Genomic DNA, 15,446 nt, shown 5'->3' with positions numbered 1-15,446 from the left:
AATAGCTACTTTCCAGGAAAACTCCTTTTGAATTAAATTCTCCATTCTACTATACTGTCGACTGTCATAAAATTGAATATGAGCCTGACCTGTGGTGGCACACTGGATAAAGCGTCAACCTGGAACACTGAGGTCCTGGTTTGAATCCTTGGACTCGCTCGGTCAAGGCACATGTGGGAGTTAATGCTTCCTGCTCCTTCCCCTTCTCTCTCTCTCTCCATCTCTCTCTCAACATGAATAAATTTTAAAAAATTGAATACGAGCTCCTTATCATGGGGAAAAGGTGTTATTATAAGAGACAATCACAAACAACTATACAAGAAAATCATTAGGGAGATAGATGTGACAGCACCATCAACCACCTTGACCTATGTGGCATTTCTAGAACATTACACCCCAAAACTAAAAAATATATATTCTCAAATGCACATGGAGCACTCAAGGCAGACCGTATGCTAATTGAACAAGTCTCAGTACATTTCAAAAGACTGATATACCTGGTCACATTAGAATTCAATTAGAAATTAACAATAGGAGATTTTTTCAATCTCCAAGTATTTGGAAATTAAACAATACCCTTCTAAATAACCTATGGTCAAACAAGAAAACAAACCATAAAATATTTCTAACTTAATGATAATAAAAAATACAACACATCAACATTTATAGATTTAAATACAGCAGGAAAGAAAAAATTCGAAAATCAATAATCTAAGTTTCTGCCTTTAAAAAGCTACTAAAAGGAGAGCAAATGAAACCCAAGTCTTGAAAATATTATGCTAAGTGAAATAAGCTAGACACAAAAGACAACATATTATAGGATTCCATCTCTATGAAGTGTCCAGGACAGACAAATCCATAGAGACAGAAAGTAGACTAGTGGTTGGTAGGGGTGGGGAGGGAGAACGAGGAGTGACTGCTGGGGGGTTCCATTTGGGGAGATGAAAACATTCTGCGATGTTTTAGATAGTGGTGAATTAAGGTTGAATTTTATGATTTGTGAATTATATTTTAATGAATAAAAGTAAATACACAACCTAAAAAAAATTAAATCCAAGGAGAAAAAAAGGAAAGAAATAGAAAGCAGATAAACACCTGGAGAAAACTAACAAAGTCAAAAGTTGGTTCTTTGAAACCAATTCATTAAATAGGTCAACTATAGCAAGTCTGAACAAGATAAAAAAACAAGAAAACACAAATTATTAATATCAAGACTGGAGGGGAGGATCTCGTTACATTAAAATGGAAAATAAGGGAGTATTATGAATAACTTTTTCTCAATGAATTTCAATAATTCAGATGAAACAAATATTCCTTGAAGAACAACTTACCAAAACTAACACAAAAAGGAATGGAAATTCTGAAAACCCAGTATCTATTTAAAAAATCAGAATTTCAATAACAATGATGATAATTATGATGGGTGGTTATAATAAACTGCTTCCCAATAAGTAAAATTTCAGGTCTAAGTAATCTCACTAGCGAATTCTAGAAAACACTTAAGGAAGAAATAATACTAATCTTACGCAAACTTTTAGAAGACAGAAAAGGAAGAATACTTTGTGACTCATTTTATAACACTAAAACTTGACAAATTCTTGCATGAAAAGAAACTTAGGGTCCCAAATCTCTCATGAACAAAGATGTAAAAATCCTTAACGAGTTACTAGTCAATGGAACAGCAACGTGTGAAAGAGGTAACACATCATGACAAGTGAGTTTTATCCTGGGGATGCAAGTTTAGTTTAAAACTGGAAAACCAATCAAAATATTTCCCTATATTAGCATCCTACAAGAGAAAAACCACTACTAGACACAGATAGAACCAACACCCGTTCAGGGTAAGAGCACTCAGCAAACTAAGACTAGAAGAGAGCATCCTCAATCTGTTAAAGGGCAACTACAAAAACATCTGACTAATATTGTTCTTCTTCCTGAGACACTGAAACATTAGGATCACAAGCCAGGCAAGTGTGTCCACTCTTAGCACTTTTACTATTTAACATTGTACGAGAGTTCTAGCCAGTGCAGTAAGGCAAAGGGGAAAAAATGCGTAGAGATTGGAAATAATGAAAATGGCCTTTCTCTCTCTCTCTCTCTCTCTCACACACACACACACATGAGTTACATAGAAAATTCTAAGGAATTTACATAAAAGCTACCACAATCAATCAGTGGATTTAGCAAAGTTTTAGGATATGAGTTTAATATACAAAAAATATATTTCTATAGAAACCAACCAATTGGAGATTAGAAATTTAAAAGCTATTACTTTTATAAGAGCATAAAAAGCATAAAACATCTAGAAATAAATTTTACTAAAGGCATGAAAGACCTTCACACTAAAAAAAAATGCTGAGAGAAATAAAAGAAACTCAAATAAAGGTACATAGAAAATATGTGATGTTGATGGATTAAAAGGCTCAGAATTATTAAAATGTCAGTTCAGCACAAATTGATCTACAGGCTGAACACAGTCTTAATAAAAGCCACATCAGGCTATTTTGTACGAATTGAAAATTATTTTAAAATTTATGTAGACATGTAGAGGATCTAGAATAGCCAAAACAATTTAAAAATGGAGAAGAAAGTTGGAGGAGTCACACTATTTGAATCAATCTGATTGACTAAAAACAATATCTTGATTGTGTGGTGATTACATGGGTATATGCATCTATTGAAATCCACTAAGCCTGACCTGTGGTGGCGCAGTGGATAAAGTGTCGACCTGGAAATGCTGAGGTCGCTGGTTTGAAACCCTGGGTTTGCCTGGTCAAGGCATATATAGGAGTTGATGCTTTCTGCTCCTCTCCCTTCTCTCTCTCTCTCTCTCTCTCTCTCTCTCTCTCTCTCTCATCTCTAAAATAAACAAATAAAAAGTCATAAAAAATTCTTGAAATTCATTGAGTTGTGCACTTAAGATCAGTGAACATAAATTTTACCTAGTTAAAAAAAAAAGAGCTAATCACACTTAAAATACCTAAAACTTGAAAAATATTATGTAAGATGAGGAAGAAAATTGTTCCTGATTATATACTACTAAAAATACACTACAAAATGTGAATCCTAATAGAGGAGACCATTTTTATATTTAAAACATAGCTGAACTATCTAAAGGACTCATTAGTCGAATAATAGCCTTTTCTCATTGGGTGACGAACTATATGCACCAAGTGTATGAGCACTAGCATTTCCTCCACTTTATAGATGAGGTAATGAGGCAAAGGGAGGTTCACTTCTCCCAGGGCTCATGGCCTGCTAGTGGTAGAGCTGGGATTTGAACTTAGGCAATTTGGCTGTTGAGCCTTACCACTACCCAAAAGTCCATGTGCTTATAAGAGATGCTTTACTCAGACTTTCACAGAAGCAGTCTCTTGCTGATTCACACTGTGGTTGCAGAATGTAGGCTGGTCCAGGTGAACTGTCCCAGTTTACAGATGATGACGCTGAGACCCTGAGCAGTTGAATAATCAGCCCACTCCCTCCCGCCCTGACTGCAGCACCGGGGCCCAACACTGCCTAGACCTGGCTCTTTCCCTGCACACAGGGATGCCTAGGCCCTGCTTCCTGGCGCTCATGGGAGTAGCTGGTCTTCCAAGAGAAACGGGCTGATCTGAACTGGGGAGAAGGAAAACGCAGCGGGGCCATGGCTCCTGACTGCTGTGGAGGAGCAGAGGCGAGCAGAGGTGTCCTAGCACTGCAGCTAGGATGGGGTGCTTGCCGAGACAGTCCGTCCCAGCCAATGCTGACAGTCAGGTTTTGCTGATTTTAAATAACGAAAGGGAATAATAGTGACAGGTCTGAGTGACAAGCAGGGTGTTTCACTCCATATCTAGCTCACACTGGGAAAAGAATAATGTCACTGATATGGCCACAACATTAGGTCCTGGGCAGAACCATGACGACCCTGAAATTTGTCCTCAGGACCTTCCTCTTTAAATGCACCACCCCCATGCTCTCTCAGGACCCCAAGACCTCCTGCCCCGGCTCTTCTTTCTGTGGGCTGCTCCCTAAGGGGAGACCCTTTTCATTTTCCCATCTCCATTGGAACTCATGTGTCCTGTGTCCCAATCCACTGTCCTGTGTCACTCTCTGCTCCAAACTTCCAAATTTCGCTCACACTGTTCCCTCTTCCCCAGTCTCTGCATGGCTAGATTCATCAGTCTTCCCGTGTAAGCGCCCATGCCTCTACAACCTTCCTTGATCTGCTAGGTTGAGGGGTTGAGACAATTTCTTTTTTTTCCCCTGTGTTCTTACTTTATTTCAACCTTTTGCATGCCAAGGACCAAATTTTGCCCCATTTAGTAAGTAGCCTTTTATGTGTCTGACCTTTCCCCTTTCTAGATCGTAATAAGCTTCTTCAGGCAGCATCGCCATTCCAATTCTTTGTACAACCCCCACCCCACCTTCCTCCAGAGCCCAACGGCTGTGCTGACACAGCTGGAGTACATGACTCTCTTGCATGTGGGAATGAATGAATGCACGTAACCCAGCCCCTACATGCCTGCCTTTGCTCAAGGTCCAGCTCTACCAAGGTAAATGGTCTGGAAGAGGGAGCTGTTTGGTGCAGATGGAATGTTTTGCCCTTTCAAGCCATGTCCCATCCTGCTAGCACTCCATCCTGCATATGAGACAAGAGCTGAGCTTACCTTCTTTTCGGAGGGTGGCTGCAGTCCAGATATTTGCAAATGGCAAATGACATACAATCGACTTCTGTTAAGCTTTGGACTCTCAAGCTCCTCCATTTGGGTATATCTGGTGTCAAGGCACTTAATTATAGTTGTGAGCATAGTGTCCGCTACCCAAATTCATTTATTGACTCAAAGAATCTATTTCAAACTGAACGGTTCAGCTACCCATGAGCAGCTGCCTCTGCACAAAGAAAGATGCGGTTTAATTTTCCCATCTAATGGCCTCATCTATCCATAGATCCTCTCCTCTGCAGGGAACAGGCTAATTTCTTCCTCTCAAGCCTTATTTTCCGTCTTCTCTGTGGCAAGAAAGGTGATTGGATATTGGGGGTTTTAAGTGGCTTTGTCTGAAAGCCATGTAAAATGGAACTGAAATTTCAACAGGACTGGTGTTGAGTGGTGTAGATGTTAAGTGGAAATGAACTTGAAAAGAAAGACGGGGTTAGCAATCCCCACTGATAACTTGGAAGGGACGGCAGAGGTCCCATCTCTGTCCTGATGAGTGAAAGGACCACTGAAATGATCCCTGCCACTGGAAGTACAAACCCTCCTAGAAAGTGGATTGTTAAAAACGCTTAAGGACATTGTTTTCTTAATAAATTGGCCTTTCCACTGTGTCTGTACAATTGAGTTGGTTTGTTTCAGCAAATCCTTGTTTGGAAAAAACTACCTGCAAGTAAAATTTAACTCATCCTGTTTGACAATATTCACCACATTTAAATCTCTGGAGCCTTAGGCAATGAAGTTTTACTGCATTTCAGAACAGAGCCCTTCTGTATGAATTCTGCAATGGCTAATTTTACCTTACTTCCCATTCTCTCTAACAAGGCTGTAGGAAATATGCGAGCAGGGGAGGCTTTTAGCTTCAGTGACTTCCTGCGCGCATTGGAACCCCGACACCAGCTTGGATGGTCCCCCACTCCCACCCACTGAGTTGCTTAATATTCACTCCGGGAAGCCCTTGAGCACAGCCATATCCAGGCTCATTATGATCTTCTAGGATGAAAAGGCCTTTGATTATTCGGAGTGCAGGTCCTTGGGGAGTCCCCAGTGCACAGACATGCCCAACCGATCTCAGTTTATATTGTATTGCCCGTGGGAAGAATCAAAAGAAGCTCAGGCACCATCTCTCCTGTTTCCCTCTCCTCCCCTGGCTGCCTTGCCGTTTGCTGTTGAGGTTTTTCCTTTTTGGTGTTTTGTTTTGTCCCTGGCTAGTGCTCAGGAGCCGTTCTTTCCCATCTGTCTTCTTCACAGCTACTTTCTGTGCGTGTAGCTTCTGCTTTATAGCTTCTCCCTCATTATCTCAGATGCAACTCCTCCCCACCTGCCCCCACCCTACACACACACACACACACACACACACACACACACACACACACATACCCTTCTTAGTCCAACCACCTGCCTCTGACATGGAACTGCTCTCCTCCTTGTCCTGGGGGTAGAGGGTAGGGAGGGTACACCATAAATTCCACTGAACATTCCTCAGTGACCTAGTGACCTGAACTGGCCCGGGTCTCCACACATCGCCCACCTCCTCCCCTCCCCCCCATACCTGCCCTCATTCTCTCCTCATTCTATGGTTCTTCAAGCAACCCGGGCCAGTTCTGACTGGAGGGGCTAGAGTCAGGCAGCTCTCCTGCTCTAGTGTGTGGAGTGTGAATGTGGGCTGGTGGGGGTTCCGGGAAAATATGTGTCCACAGCACCCTCCCCGTGACCTGCACCAGTGGGCAGGGAGGGGGCGGTGTATGGGAGGAATCACTCACGCTGTGCCCCCTGCAAAGGCTGGCAGAAAACGTAACGAGACAGTGGAAAAGATGAAAGCCCTTGGCTTATGGGGAAGGTCTGGATGTGCCTGGTCGTCCGGCCGGTCTGGGCAGGAGCTCTGGCGTCTGGCTACAGTCACATTCACAGGAGAGGCTGTCATTCGGTAGGGGGCCTACTGCCCACAGGGCCAGGCTTCTGCTCAGGGCAGGGGCAGGCCAGCAAAAGCCAGCAGGCCGAGGAGACCACAGAGAGGCCAAGAAAGCCACTGGGAAGGCAGCGAGGCAGAGGAAGGAGGCCAAGGTTCCACTCTCACATCTACCCTGACCAGCCTTGTGCCTTCTTGTACTTACTGTCCCCATTTGTGACATGTGGCTAGTGGCCTTTGACCTGCCTGCCTCATGAGGCTGCTGAGAGGTCAGATAAGCCCCTGTGGGAACCTGCCCTTCCTGGAGAGTGCTGCCCAAGTCGCAGGTCCCCTGGTTGATAACAAGTGCTCCCGAACCCGATGCTGTCCTGATGACTACCAGGTCAGAGGTCCAACTCCAGGCTTCTGGATGCTAAAATTTCCTCTTTCCCCCTCCCAGGGCAATCCTTCCACTCCCGGGTCCTGGAGAACTGTGAGGATGTGGCTGACTTCGACGAGGTAGGAATCCCTGTGGGGCAGCTGAAGCCCTGAGCCCAGAGGGGAACAAGCACCTCCCTGCCTCCTGGGGGCGCACTGGACCCAAACCCTGGGACGCCGGCTTGCTCAGGGCTCCTCACCTCTGGTTTGCTTTCTGGGAGCGAGCCTCCTTCTGCCCCCCCCACCCAGACCCCTACCAGAGCTTCTGCCCAGGAGAACCCCACGTACAGCACAGCGACTGACACAGAGAGTGGCCGTCCAGGCCCAACACCCCCTTGCTGCCAGGCCGGGGCCTTTTGTTCTCTCTGGAGAAAGGGCCACAGGTGTTGAAGGCCTGAGTGTGAGCCCCCAGCTGAAGGCCCAGCAGGCCTGGAGGAGGGGCTTCCCTCCGGCGTTCCCTGGGTTGCCAGAGAGCACAGGCTAACCCCTCTCCATCTTCCAACAAAGCCAGTCTCACGGAGCTGGGGGTCTCTCCCACTGTCTCCCCAGAAACCATTTTTTCCCCTTTTGAACCTCAGGCTCAAAGGGTTAAGTGTTTCCCTAGTATATGGCACATTATCTCACTGGTCCCTACAAGGCCACACTCTCCTTTCTATGTATGTACATCATACATATGTACGTGTGAACTCTCTTTTATTCCCATATTCTTTCCTTCCATACACAACCATTCTAATGTGTTTAATGTGTTTTCTATGTAGCGTTACAAAATTACTATCGTTTTATGAGCATATAATTTATGTTTACTTAAATGGTGTTGCACTATATATTTTATTTTGTGTCACTGAGCACGATATTTAAGTTCCATCCTTCTTGCTACCTCAACAGTTTTCAGCTGGTGTGACCCAAGAGGCACCCTGGCGTGCTGCCAGAACTTTTAAAACCTGCAGTACCCGACTATTTAGTCAGGGACACTGCCAGTTTTCCTTTAGATTGTCAAATAAAAAAATGACCACAGCCAACACAACAGTAGCTGCCCTGTGTGAATGAATCAAAATTATACCTTTTCTTTTGTCATACTGACAAAAATGTATTTCTTTTTGTGCCACAAAATTTTACTAATTAGTTTATGTGTGCCATGAGATGGAAGAGGTTGAAACTCGCTGTGCTATGCTAACCCACTGTTTCCACCTGCTGCACAGTAGTGCTCCAGGGACCAACCATCCTGGTTTGCCTGCGACACAGACTTTCAGAGCTGAAAGGGAAAAAGCCCTGGTCAAATCAGGATGGGTTGGTCAGCCTCCCCATTTCACCTACACCCTCCCCCAGTGAGAAAGCCCCAGCTTGCCTCTTACTCCCCACCCCCAGAAATGTGATGAATACTCAATGCGTGTCCCCGTTGGACCTGCGTGAACATTTCTCTGGGATATACACTAGGACCTGGGATTGCTGGCTCATAGGGGGCACACACACTTCATTTGATCCCGCACTGCTGTGCCATGGAGTGCACTTCCACCACCAGTGCATTCGGATTCCCGTTCCCCACTTCCTCATCGGAACCTGCTGTTATCTAGCTTTCTGATGTTCACTACTCTAACAGTGACACCTCATTGTTGTTTTAATGATATGTTTAAAGTTTCTTGTTTGTAAATCATCCGTTTATGTTCCCTGCCCCCTTTTGCTATTGGTCTAGCTATCTCTTTTCTTATTGATTTGCAAGAGCTCTTTGTATATTCTACATATCAACGCTTTGTTGGTTTTAGATATTGAAAATATCCTCTCTCACTCTGCCAGCTCTCCATCCACTTTGTCCCCGGTACCCCTCATTGACTAGAATTCCTTAATCCTGGTGTTTTCTAGTTTGGCTGAAGAAGTCTTTACACTCTTCTAGGTTATAAATATGTTTTCCTACATTTTCTGATTTTACGGTTGTATCTTTTACCCTGTATGTGGTTTTAGATAAGGGTCTAGTTTTGCTGTTATCCATACAAGAGTTCACTTTTGCTAACATCAGCTTGTCAAGCAATCTTCTCCCCATTTATTGTTTGTGAAGGTCTATGTCTGAGCCTGCTATTCTATCCCTTTAGTCTATTTCTCTGTTCTTGACCATTACCACATTGCGGTCATTAATATGTTCTTTTGGTATGTCTTAATATTTGCTGAGGCAGTTTCCCTCTCTTTACGCTTTTTTAAAGTTGACCTATTTATAGATCTTTATTCTTCTAGATAAATTTTAAAGTAAGTTTATCAAGTCCTTCCAAAAACTAAAATTTTGATTAAATTTCACTGAATATAATTAATTTAGAAAAGATGTCAATTTTTTAAATTAAATCATCTATTCAAATTACCTATCATCCTAAAATCCTTACTAGGATTTTAAAGATTTTTACATAGAAGTCTTATGCAACCTGACCAGGCAGTGGCGCAGTGGATAGAGCGTCGGACTGGGATGCGGAAGACCCAGGTTCGAGACCCCAAGGTCACCAGCTTGAGCAAGGGCTCATCTGGTTTGAGCAAAAGCTCACCAGCTTGAGCCCAATGTCGCTGGCTCAAGCAAGGGATTACTTGGTCTGCTGAAGGCCCGCGGTCAAGGCACATTAAAAAAAAAAGAAGTCTTATGCATTTTTTATTATTGTCTAGATGTTTTATGGTTTTGTTGTAGTCATGAATGGTATCTTACTTTCATTACATTTCTTAGTTGATTATTGCTGGCATAGAAAAATGCTTTCTTTCCCTTTAAGAGTCCTTTTATCTGGCAAGCTTGCTGAACTTTCTTATTCATTTTTTTTTTAACAGGGACAGAGAGAGAGAGAGAGAGTCAGAGAGAGGGATAGATAGAGACAGACAGGAACGGAGAGAGATGAGAAGCATCAATCATCAGTTTTTCGTTGTGACATCTTAGTTGTTCATTGATTGCTTTCTCATATGTGCCTTGACCGTGGGCCTTCAGCAGACCGAGTAACCCCTTGCTTGAGCCAGCGACCTTGGGTCCAAGCTGATGAGCTTTTTTGCTCAAGCCAGATGAGCCCACGCTCAAGCTGGAGACCTTGGGGTCTTGAACCTGGGTCCTCCGCATCCTAGTCCGACGCTCTATCCACTGTGCCACTGCCTGGTCAGGCTCTCTTATTCATTTTAATAGTTTTTCTATTGATTCTGTTTATTTTATTGTTTTTTTAAGGCATACAATAATATTACCTACAAAAAGAAATATTTTATCTCTTTCTTTCCAATCCTCCTTCCTGGATTCTTTATTTTTCCATAGAGTATTGGCTGTGGTCTCTAGTTCTATGTTAAACAGTAATGGTGAGAGTGGGTATCCTTTCTGAGTTCTTCATATTTTTTAATAATTTTATTTTTAATGGGGCGACATCAATAATTCAGGATACATATATTCAAAGATAACAACTCCAGGTTATCTTGTCGTTCACTTATGTTGCACACCCATCACCCAAAGTCAGATTATCCTCTGTCACCTCCTATCTAGTTTTCTTTGTGCCCCTCCCCATCCCCCTTTCCCTCTCCCTCTCCCCCCTCCCCCCGTAACCACCACACTCTTATCAATGTCTCTTAGTTTCACTTTTATGCCCCACCTACGTATGGAATAATGCAGTTCCTGGTTTTTTCTGATTTACTTATTTCACTTCGTATCATGTTATCAAGATCCCACCATTTTGCTGTAAATGATCCGATGTCAACATTTCTTATGGCTGAGTAGTATTCCATAGTGTATATGTGCCACATCTTCTTTATCCAGTCATCTATTGACGGGCTTTTTGGTTGTTTCCATGTCCTGGCCACTGTGAACAATGCTGCAATGAACATGGGGCTGCATGTGTCTTTATGTATCAATGTTTCTGAGTTTTGGGGGTATATACCCAGTAGAGGGATTGCTGGGTCATAAGGTAGTTCTATTTTCAGTTTTTTGAGGAACCACCATACTTTCTTCCATAATGGTTGTACTACTTTACATTCCCACCAACAGTGTATGAGGGTTCCTTTTTCTCCACAGCCTCTCTAACATTTGCTATTACCTGTCTTGTTAATAATAGCTAATCTATGAGTTCTTCATATTAAAGGAAATATATGCATCTAAAGTGTTGTCATCAAGTATAATTGTTGTAACAGAGTCTTACTAGTTAATCTTGTCTTACTAGTTTACTTTAGTTTACTAAGAGTGTTTATTATAAAAATTTTATTATAAAAAGTTAAAAGGTTGTTGAATTTTATCAAAAGCTTTTTCTGCATTGATTGAGACCATCATAATTTTTTCCTTTAGTATGTTTCACAATATATTATTTTCAATACATAGCAGATTCAATTGACAAATATTTTTATTTAGGATTTTTACAGCTATCTTTATAAAGTTTTTATAATTCCATAATAGATAAAATTTTCTGGAACAACACATAAAATAAAAATTTACTCCTTCTTGACACTAATATAACATTAGTGAATCAAATATTAAAACATCTAAGTCTGGCTCTGGCCAGGTGGCTCAATAGATAGAACATCATCCACGCACACTAAGGTCACTGGTTGGATCCTCCATCAGGGCGCAGACGAGCAGCCATCAATGAGCATCCAACTAAATGGAACAACTAAGTGGAACAAGAAATTGATGCTTCTCTCTCTCTCAAATCAATGGAAAAATTAAAATGAAACAAAAAACCATCTAAGTCTGGAGTTTGGGGAAGAGAGCTCTTCAGCTCCCTTTTCAAATTCTTTATGTCATCTTGCATCGATTTTGGAATTTTATATTTTTCTGGGCATTTTTACATTTCATATAGGTTTTCAAATTTATTTGGATATATTGCTCTTCCAAATTTATTAATTTGTTCTTTATGATTCCTTGTCCTTGTTTCCTTGCTAATATATTTCTTTCCAGTCTGTTTGTTGTAATGGTCCTGCTCCGGTCGGTATGTACTGTGCAGTGCGCTGTGTTTCTTTTACAGGAGAGGTCCTCCCCAGTCTCTTTACTTTGCCCTGTTCAGGTTTCTCCGGCATCAGCTACTGTCTGGTGACAGGTCTTGGGGAAGCTTCAAAGGCTGGCTGTGTCCATTTCTAGGGGTTGGTGGGTGAGCTTGAGCACCAGATGGGCCCCAGGCCCCAGAGGAAGAGTCAGAGTCTCATCTCTGAGCCTTTAAGGAGCAACATGGTTGATGACAGAAGGGAGTCTAGATTTTTAACAAGCCAGCTGTGGGGCCTCACTGAGAGAAGGTGGGAGTCACTGTCTGTCAACACCCATTCTCATCAATTCTCCTCCCAGAGAGGCTGCTGGCACCATTTTATCAGTTCAGGAGAGAGCAGTGATTGCCCAAGGTAATGCCAGGGGAAAAGTCAGAGCGGAAGGTGCAAAGGTTTCCTCTGACCTACTCTCTGCCACCGCTTCCCCCACCCCTGGCCACGCCAGGCAGCCTCCACCCTCCCCACAGTCTCCCTGGGTTGCTCAGATTTGTTTATCTGTCTGTTTGTTTGTTAGTTACTGTATGGAATCCATATTTTCCTCTTGCTTCTGCAATTTCTCCAGGGTTGACTTTGGGGTTAGAACCAACAGTCTTAAGTCACCATCTTGGCACAAAGCGAAAGCTCTTCTGTGACCCCCAGAATACCTTACCCGTTCCTTCTCGGCTTTACCTCTTACGTTGGGCTGTGTTTGACTGGCAAGGGCCTCACGGCAGACTGTTCCCTTTGAGGCTGGCATTTAGTTGAGCAGACACAAACCTAAGGGGCCACCCTGAACCTCTGTCTTCTCCACACCCTGGGCCCATCCCCCAGTCGTGTCCCTAGACTCAGAGCTACAGGCACAGGGGAGCAAGGCTTTGACCTTTTCACGTGGCTCTGGAGCAACCACTGACCATCACAGCCCCCAGGCTATGCCTTCCCCAAGGACAGTTTTGTTCCGGATTTGTCCCCGTCCTGGCTGTGTGAATTTCTACCTCAGTTTCTAAGCCTCAGTACCCACATTTATCAAATGAAGTCTCTTTGTAAAATAATAAACAAAATAAAGGATTATTGTGACAACAAAAACATCGCTGGCTACTAAACCCACCGCCACGGCCTCAGGTGTGCCCCTCTACCACGGTCCGTTCTCTTCCTCTCCTGATTTTCTTGGTCAGGGCCCCGAGAGCGGGGGTTGGGGGTAGGGGGAGGCGGGGGGGTGAAGATGCAGGCAGTCTGGCTCAGTCTCCCACAGCCCTGCCTCCCTGGGCCTCTGCCCCAGTTGGTCCCAGCAAAGCACCTGACCCTCTCCCTCACTAGGTCTCAGGAGACATGTCCATCTGGGCCTCTGGCCAATGAGCAACCTGATACCCTTTCCAAGGATGCTACCACTCCTTCCCATTAACTGCTCCCTGGGACACCTGAGCCACAAGGATACATGACATTCCAAGTTAATCACCGTGTCCTCCCCCCCCCCCCCCCATGCCACCTAGCCTGGGGCAGATGGACAGTTAATCCCTGCTGTCCCCAAGCAGGGGCCCATGTTCTGAGTACCTATTATGTACCAGGCCCTGGGCTAGAGGTGCCCCAGAGAGAGAAACCAACAGCACACACAGACTCGTGCAGGAACAGGGACATGGGGGAGCCTCCGGGTCACCCCCCCTCCCCCAGGAGGGAGGAAGCCAGGAGCGATGAGGAAAAGCACGTGGCAGTATCAGAGAGGAGCCCGGAGGCAGGGAGAAGCGTTTCTCACCTGGGGACAGTTCTGCTTACTCATAGGTGGCCAGGAAAGTTTCAGGCTGTCACAGGGCAAACCCACTGGCCCTCAGTGGAATGGGGCCGAGGGTGCTAAATGACTTGGGGCATGCAGGCCCTCCCACGCTCTGCCTGTGACAGTCCCTTTGGAGAATCGTGACAAGCGTGTCAGCAGCAGTAGCAGCAGCACTCTGTTGCTTCCTGAGCAGGTCCTGTCCCATCTCACTTCCACCTGCAGAGGACGAAACTCAGGCTCAGAGCACACGAATCCTTCCCCAAGTGACAGAGCTGTGAGTGGCAAAGCCAGGGCTCTAAGTTCACTCTTAGACTTGATTCTAAGCCCCTTGGGGTGTGGGAGCATAAAGCTACACCTGGGCCTGACTGCCCTGCAAGGCTGTGCTGGGTGGGGGTCTCTCCACACCCCCTGCCTCCATTTCAACCCCCAGAAGCAGCCCGCAGCCTGGCCACCACTGGTCAGCAGTGTACACTCCACAAAGCATGTGAGGCAACCTGCCCACACCCTGCTCAGGGACAGCTCAGCGGGCTCACCCAAAAGATCCTGGGACTGCACCCGGGCTTGCACCTGTCCCCCCCCCACCCCCAGTCTGCAATGGACAAATCCTAACCTTCCCTGACTGGCTCCAAAGGAACCAGCCTGTCTGTGGTCCCAGAACAAGTCTGGGGAAGGAGCTCCAGCTGCTCTTCATAAAATCTCTAAAGGTCTCTTGGCTCCCCAGAAAAATCTCTTTTCTCAGCCTTACAGTGCCCAGGGCCTTTGGAAACCAGCTCAGCAAGGTACAAAGTGCACTGGCCTGGGATTCGTGAGACCTGGGCTCCAGTCCTTGCCAAGGTGTTAACAAACTCTATGACCTTGGGCTGGCCCTTCAACCTCTCTAGGCCTCGGCTTCCCCTTCTGTAACATGGGTATATATGCCGTGCTCTGCCTGCCTTATGGAACTGTGGCATGGCTGAAAAATGAAAAGACAAGAAAACAAATCTCCCTCCTCTACTCAGACAGGGTGAGAGGGACTGCGCAGGCTGGGCTGAGGAAGCTGAGTGGGGAGGAGGCAGCCATGGAAGAAAAACAATGCTCCGGACAACAATGAGTGGAAACAGAGCCTGGATGCGGTGTCTCCTTTCCCAGGGGCAGGAACCTGAGATCCGGCATTTAACTTCCAACTCTGGAAAAGAGAAAAAAGGGGGAGGGGAGAGGCTTTGGGCCTGGCCAGCAGCCAGCAGAGGCCCTGCTCTGGGGAGACAGAAATTGACACACCAGACCCACCTCAAGACAGTTTGGCCCAGACCCCACAGGAGAGGCTGGAACAACAGTGGTACCTGTAGGGATAGTAAGAAAAGCAGTTGCTCTTTGCTGAGTGCTCAGCCTGTGGCAGGATGGGCTGGGAGCTTTCCATGGGGTTGTAACTCACTGCAACTCCCTGGGCCCATATAGTCCCAGGTGATAAGTAGCCACATCAGCATTTAAACCCAAGTTCATCTGATTCCAGGGCCTACAACCCGTTGCAAAGTTGCAAAGTGGGCAAGGCTCGTTTCTGCTCTCAAAGAGCTCAGTCTAGTGGAGAGATGAATCCAGAACAAACAACAATGGGCAATGGGACTTCTGAGCCCAGAGGAAGGAGAGGTCATTAGCCAGGGAGGGTGGAAGGTCAAAGGAAGTTGATCTCATCTGTCCACTTTGCTTTTACCTAGAAGTCATGGGCTGTGAGCTCCATGGGGCC

General features: G+C 45.1%; 1 protein-coding gene across 2 annotated transcripts in view; it reads left to right on the top strand.

Annotated features, from left to right (window-relative positions):
* Window positions 1–15,446, top strand: part of OTOF (otoferlin) — an 85,137-nt gene that overhangs the window by 7,076 nt on the left and 62,615 nt on the right. For both annotated transcript variants that reach the window (XM_066264707.1, XM_066264710.1), the window contains exon 2: window positions 7,043–7,101. In XM_066264707.1, coding sequence (XP_066120804.1) covers window positions 7,043–7,101 — 59 coding nt within the window. The remainder of the gene's footprint in view (window positions 1–7,042; window positions 7,102–15,446) is intronic.

The sequence above is a fragment of the Saccopteryx bilineata genome, chromosome 3 (genome assembly GCF_036850765.1).
Source record: "Saccopteryx bilineata isolate mSacBil1 chromosome 3, mSacBil1_pri_phased_curated, whole genome shotgun sequence".
Taxonomy (NCBI): domain Eukaryota; kingdom Metazoa; phylum Chordata; class Mammalia; order Chiroptera; family Emballonuridae; genus Saccopteryx; species Saccopteryx bilineata.
This window is presented reverse-complemented; position numbering and strand designations above follow the sequence as displayed.